Genomic DNA, 7,266 nt, shown 5'->3' with positions numbered 1-7,266 from the left:
CCGCGTTGCTCTCTGGAGGCAGGACATAAGGGAGGATGGGACTGTGCAGTGCATAGGATGTTGTATGTGTGTGTTGGAGAGAGAGAGAGAGAGAGAGAGAGAGAGAGAGAGAGAGAGAGAGAGAGAGAGAGAGAGTGTGTGTGTGTGTGTGTGTGTGTGTGTGTGTGTGTTTGGAGGGAGGGGTTGTGAGTGTGAGACAGACAGATTGTTGGCCTGACTTTCTTTCTGTTAAAAAAACACTTTTAGCAGTAGGACCCAGAAGATTTTTTCCAGCCCAAAAAGAAAAAAAACTGGACCAGCTCACCTTTATGAAGTCTTAGGAAAGACAAAGATGTGAAAAAAGTTGTCTAACACTGTGACAAAAAAGGTTAAGCTTTGAGCCATGTCATTGGCTAAGAAGAGTCTGACAGGAAAATGCAAGGGCTCTTGAGGTCAGGGCACAGTCTGCTATATATGTAATGCAATAGTCAACACCTTTGCTGACTCTAAGACAGCGCTGGCGTGGTGAACTATCATCTCCACACGGACAACATGAGCGCTTCTGTGGCCGTGTACAGGAATATCTACACGGAGGACCGCTTCAAACAGGCCTATGGCTCCGAGGATAACACAAGTGGAAGTCTGCGGCTCCGAGAGAAGCTCACCGAGAGGTGCAGGTGTTCAAAACGAGCCTGCCTTCACCTGTTGAGGGAGAGGATACCTATTTTCAGCTGGCTGCCAAGATACAGGCTAAAGAAATGGATTTTAGGAGATGCTATAGGGGGATTGACAGTTGGTATTCTTCACATACCGCAAGGTGAGAAAACATTGGCCTGTTATAAGGATGAAAGTACAGATAATTACTTACTGCCAGACAGGAAAAGGGGAAAGAAAAGCTTATTTTCACTGACGTGATTTGATTACCTTAGTTATAGTTAATTAAAGTCATTTGTTAATATGCTGAGCTTGATTTAATTTTTTTATTATGTCATCAAAATATGAGCAAGTATTTCAAGGTTAATTGCAACTGAATGACAACATCTAAAAGGAGAAACTTTCAACATGTACATTGTCACAGTGAAGGTGAATACTGTCTGTTGTTTTAAGTCACTTTTATTACTTATTTTATTTTGTATTCAGTTAATTTGCATGCTCCAGCTTGTGTGTGACAAAAGTCAATATCTAATATTCAATGGTACAGTTGAAAAATGAACTGATATAAAACCATGTTGGTTTGTTTGTTGTTTTTTTTAAGAAGTTGTCTTTTTGAATTCTCTTCCCTAAACAGGCATGGCCTTTGCTTTACTCACATCTGTAGCACCAATATTTGGCCTTTACACCTCCTTCTTCCCGGTGGTCCTGTATATGTTTTTTGGCACTGGTCGACATGTGTCCACAGGTAAGACTGTAATGTATTATATGTATACAGAAGCATGACAGCAAGGTTACATTAATTCATGCATCTCAAGTGTCAAGTGTTATCCAGGTCTGTTATGTTTATCACTGTTACTGAGAGGATGGGTCTTCTCTCAGGTACCTTTGCTGTGGTGAGTCTGATGACTGGTTCTGTGGTGGAGCAGCTCGTCCCCACTCCTCTGGAGATGAACTCGAGTTCGCCTGAAGCGGCTGACTTTGAGGCCCAGAGGATTGGTGTAGCCTCAGCTGTAGCACTCCTCTCAGGAATTATTATGGTAAGACAGAGGCACAAAGTCTATGGATTAATCAAAAAGTCACAAAAATAAATAATAAATGCAGCTGAAATAGCAGAGTCAAGAGTACCAAAGATGAATCCACAAAGCAAATGATAATGTTGTTGATCTCTTGTGCTCCAGCTCTGTATGTTTGGGCTCCAGCTGGGCTTCCTTTCAACCTACCTGTCAGAGCCAATTGTTAAGGCTTTCACCAGTGCTGCTGCCTTCCATGTAACCATCTCACAGCTGCAAAGCATGCTGGGACTGCGGCTCCCTCGCTACACAGGGGCCTTCTCCCTCTTTAAGGTATGCAGTGCTTCATGATGAGATCTTGATGGTAAATTCAACATGTTTGAGCAAATAGCATTTGTTGTTGATTTCCCTGCTGCTCACTAACTTGTATTTTCAGACTTTTGCGTCAGTGATGGAGAACCTACCTCACACCAATATGGCGGAGTTGCTCATCTCCTTGGTGTGTTTGGCTGTCCTGGTGCCAGTTAAGGAGATCAACATGCGTTTCCGGCAGCGCCTGCGTACACCTATCCCTGTGGAGATCCTCATCGTTAGTGTCAATTTTAGTGTACTTATTATTTTTACAATGTAAAGAACAGGTTACAAGTCATGATTTTTCACTTCAATCCCCAGGTGATTATTGTCACAGGTGTGGCTTACGCCTCCTCCCTGGACTCCACTTTTGACATTGAGATAGTTGGCCACATCCCAGCTGGGTAATCTTTTAGATTTGGGGAAAAAAACTGAAAACACAAACAAGCTCATCAGCTTCTAGTTTGACTTTGTACCCTCCTATCCTCAGATTCCCAAAGCCACAGATGCCTGCCTTACACACTTTCCCTGAGATTGTTGGAGACACAATAGCCATAACATTTGTTGGTTACGCAGTGTCCGTCTCACTGGCGATGATCTACGCGGATAAGCATGGCTACTCCATACATCCAAACCAGGTAAATCTCTAAAGTGTCTCAACTGCTTGCTGAAATGTTACATTCTCACCAGTCTGTTAACTATTTGTATTGAATCTGTGTTTGATTTCAGGAGCTGCTGGCTCATGGTATCTCCAATACAGTGTCCTCCTTTTTCACCTGCTTCCCAAGCTCCGCCACTCTAGCCACCACTAACATACTTGAGAGTGCTGGTGGATACACACAGGTAGATTTCATGATATACAGCAGCTTCAGTGCATCTTCAGTTTTGTTACACTCACTAACCACTGGTAGGCTCTTTGCATTAAGGTCACAGTGATTCAAATGTAAACAAAATGGTCACATCGTCAAAAGATTAAAACACCTTATTGAATATTGGTATCCCTCCCAAACTGACTTACAGATGTTTTAATTAAAATCAAAGACTAACATAAACATTGAAGTTAAGTTTATTGATACTTTTAACATAAATGCAAAACAGATCTACATGTTTAATTCTGATCAGCACAGAAATACAAATTCTGATTTTGCATATATGACTCATTGTTTAGTTGTGTATATGAATGTACTTCAAATGTATGTGGCCTAAGTGGCTGATGTGCCATATGTTATAAGTCATATGTACTAAACACTATAATCCAATCAAATGCTGCTGACATGACTTAAATGTAGGAGTGCATTTAGAGCTGTTAAATAACATAGGTTTAGCTTGCATTTTGAATATCCGTATTTTTAATGCAGAAGTTAGCTAATGGGTAACATTGGGATGTCCAGTAAGTGACGTGTGTCTTCTGTGTGTGTGTTTTCCTGCAGCTCTCCGGCTTGTTCACTAGTTTGGTTGTTCTGATTGTCCTGCTGCTGATTGGACCACTGTTCTACTTCCTGCCCAAGGTGTGTTTATACATGTGTATGTATATAAGCATTGGAAGGGTCAGAGACAGACAGGGAGAGAAAAAGTCCACTTAGCTCATCCTCTACCTCTCTCCCCAGGCAGTGCTGGCATGCATCAACGTCACCAGCCTCAGGCAGATGTTCCTGCAGTTCCAAGACTTACCTGAATTGTGGAGGATCAGCAAGATGGACTTTGTAAGACCACTGATTGACAAAGAAATATAAAGCATATGAAAATATCCTGCTATGTGATCCCCATGCATAAGAAAAAAACCCCTAAGCAAACAGAATGAAGATGGTTAATTAGCTCCCTAGTTACCATTAGGTCAACAACTGATCCCTAAAGCGCAGCTAATTATTATACTCCTCAGGCTGTGGTCAGCTTCAAAAACGGTGCTCTATTCACAGTAAAACATGATGTTCAACACTTTTCATTTCTAACTTGCAGTCAAATTATCAGGCAGCCAAGGGAAACTGGACTTCATTCTTGTGACTATTTGCCACACAACTGTTTGCTATTAATTTAGCTGTGAGTTGACAGCTTTTCATGCAGTCTGTATCAACTACAGTGTGGTTGTCTGCTGACAGACTGATGATGCATTTATCTTTGAACAATAACTGCTCTGTCACAGTTGCAAGGTTATTTGAAAACACAGTTGCAGCCAATGAGCCAGTAGAGCACAGGTAGCACATCAGATAAATTACCTTCTTCCTCCACTTTTACACTGATTACTTGGCTGGAATCAACAATAATTTTCACTGACATGCTTCCATTGTTAATTGTTACATCCTGACAAGGAAATAAGTTATTGTGGCCATGTCTTTGTGTAGATGGTTTGGGTGGTAACCTGGCTGTCTGTAGTGGTACTCAACGTGGACCTTGGCCTAGCCACTGGGGTGGTTTTTTCAATGATGACCGTCATTTGTCGCACACAAAGGTACATTTTCCATTCCATCTGCAAAAATACTGTTGTGCAATCCAGCTAGTGTTCTTGCCAAATGCTCTATTGTATGAAACACCATACTGTACAAAGTTTAAACTTTCGGTTAAACTGAGATCATCACACAAGCAAGCAAACACTATGTAAATGTGTTGTTATAAGATTAATAAGGATAAGGATAAGACTAAACTTTATTGTCCCTTGCAAGAAATTTGTTGTAGACAACAGTACTACAGGGGCTGCAAACACAGACACATAAAACACCAACAAAGAACGTGAACAGAAAATACAACAACAAAGGAAAGTGGACTCTGCAATTGTCCCATGTATTGCATTCGACTCAGCTGAAGGGCAGTTTATCATCATTTTCACCAAGAAGAAGGAGAGTTCAACAGAACAGTGCTAAACTGCCAAATGTAAGAAAAAATATATGTCAAGCAAATAAATAATAAGAACATTGCATATAAATGAACAATAAGTCAAAAGCAGAATAAAACATAAACAACAAAATGAATTTTATAACTGACATGTACATCAGGAGTTTTATATCTGCATTAGAGCCCTGAGCTGAAATTAATCACTTGATACCTATGAGGTAATGCAGATCATGTATCATCGTGTATGTGTTACTTCAATTAAAATTAATGACCCATGGTTCAACAGGGCTGGTTGTTCAGTGCTCGGCCGGGCCAGCAATACAGAAATTTACAGACCCCTGGAGAACCACAGCAAGGTGAGAGGAAACCTTATTGTCTTCATTTCTAATCCCAAAAACAAGTGATAATCATAATCTTAATGAAGATACAGCAGGAATATCCCAGAAAGACTTTGAGTCCTGTGTTTCTTCCAGTGCTATGAGGTGCCAGGAGTGAAGATCTTGACTTACAACGGGCCTATTTACTATGGCAACCGCAGCTTCTTCAGGGAGGAGATAAGCAGGCTGTTGGGCCTGACGCCAGAGAAGATCCGCAGCCAGGAGAAGGCCAGAAAAGCCCTGGAGAAACGGGAAAGAGAGGCCACCGTCAACACTGTGGTACGACTAATGCAGTCACTGAATGAACTGAGCCTAAAAATAAACTGTTCTCACTGTAAATTCCTATTTCTTATGCCTTGTTTTGTTTTCTCCTTCCATCGCTCTTCAGGAAAGAGGCATTGCAAACACATCGTTTTCTTCAGAAAATGAGTTCTTTAAATCTGGTAAGTAATGATAACTTTTTGGCGGCTCTGAGTGGTTATATTGAATATGTATACAGTTCCAAAAATGGAAACTATATATTGCCATTTTAGATAAGGACACTGACAACAGCTATTTAGCCATCACAAATGAAATTTGCAATGCTACATATTTTTAAATTATTCTATTTGTGTTATATTATATTATAGTGAAATTCAAGGAATGTCTTGTTTTTCTCTGCAGAAACATCTGAAAATGATGTCAAGGCAGTGTTAATTGACTGTAGCAGTGTGATATTTGTCGACGTTGCTGGAGCAAGACTATTTACACAGGTTAGTCTGCTAAACCAAGATATTATGCTTCAGAATTCACAGTATGGAGCTCTCGCTATGTCAAGATATATCATATTGATGTGACCGATGGCTTCTGGGTTTTTGCAGATGTGTACTGAATGCCAGAAAGTTGGAGTTCATGTATATTTGGCAAACTGCAATGGTAAAGCCTGTTTTATTACACAGTATTATTTTCTTCATGAAGGTTTTCTTTAATATATTCTTTGATTATACTACTTAATGGGAAATCAGTTTTAGAGATTTGTTTTATGTTTAAGATGATATTTTTCAAAATTAACTTCAATACAGTATACACTGATTAATGATGTATGTCTCCATAGAGAGTGTTTTAAAGATTCTCACATCAAGTGGTCTAATGAACTACATGAACCCTCAACATATTTTCGTAACTGTTCATGATGCCGTGATGTATATCCAGCAGCAGAGGGTAAGCTAAGAAGGAGATATGTTCACCCATATATAAAAGACTTTGATTTCTGATTACTTAGATTGTTGTAAATAAATATTGATACTGCTGTCATGTGCCACAGGAAAAATGTCCAGAGAACACCACGACTGTTTGGGTATGAGGCAGATGGACAATGACGAGTCATGCTTCCTTCAACCATGTGTTTGGGACTAAAACAGCAGAGGGTATTAGGAGTTGTACATTTATTTTATTAGTGGAGACTATATCTCTCTGCTGTATATGATCACTCCAGTATTTGGTCCAGTTTATCTTCTGTATACCAGTGTTTCAGATAACCAGTAGCCTGTTGTAGCACTATGTCATGAATTACAATAATTATCACATTACAATGTTACCGGTTTTCCTGTAGATATACTGGAGTCACCCCTGGCACACTTTAATCTGATGTAAGTAAATAGTTACAAATTCAGATGAGTTTAAATCATGCACATATACTGTAAGTACTTTACAACAGGAAATGTTATCACGTATTTAGTGTAAATAAATCTAAAAAAAACCAAACAAATATCTAACACGTTATGGCTGGAATATTAGCATAGTAATATTTATTTAGTTTCTGTTTGTTGTCTGCAATACAGAGAAATACACTGTAAAGTGCACTGAATAGTTTGTTGAAATATTTATAGATTTGAAATGTGCTTAAATATGCAAATGTGTACAGTAAATGCCATTCCATAATGCCTTTAAATGTTCTGTCTTTGAACTCCAGAGGGACTGCACAAAATAGTTTATGAATGACTTTTGTATATGTCAGCAACCATCCAGTGGCTTTTTTGACAATAAATATATCTCCATAAAGAGAACTCAGTCTCCCTTTTACTAAATTT

General features: G+C 39.4%; 1 protein-coding gene across 1 annotated transcript; it reads left to right on the top strand.

The window, feature by feature from the left end:
* The first annotated feature begins 426 nt into the window (after positions 1–426).
* On the top strand, positions 427–7,242 carry slc26a10 (solute carrier family 26 member 10). Its single transcript, XM_053318373.1, has 18 exons — positions 427–796; positions 1,268–1,378; positions 1,513–1,670; positions 1,812–1,976; positions 2,080–2,232; positions 2,316–2,398; positions 2,485–2,632; positions 2,724–2,837; positions 3,425–3,502; positions 3,602–3,697; positions 4,334–4,440; positions 5,107–5,176; positions 5,294–5,476; positions 5,586–5,640; positions 5,861–5,949; positions 6,058–6,112; positions 6,291–6,397; positions 6,501–7,242. Exons 1-18 carry the CDS (start codon positions 532–534, stop codon positions 6,537–6,539), a joined length of 2,076 nt encoding a protein of 691 aa, XP_053174348.1. The 5' UTR covers positions 427–531; the 3' UTR covers positions 6,540–7,242.
* The last annotated feature ends 24 nt before the right edge of the window (positions 7,243–7,266 follow it).

This window comes from Scomber japonicus, chromosome 4 (assembly GCF_027409825.1).
Source record: "Scomber japonicus isolate fScoJap1 chromosome 4, fScoJap1.pri, whole genome shotgun sequence".
NCBI classification, from domain to species: domain Eukaryota; kingdom Metazoa; phylum Chordata; class Actinopteri; order Scombriformes; family Scombridae; genus Scomber; species Scomber japonicus.
The sequence above is the reverse complement of the archived record's forward strand: the minus strand, read 5'-3'. Positions and strand labels throughout refer to the sequence as shown.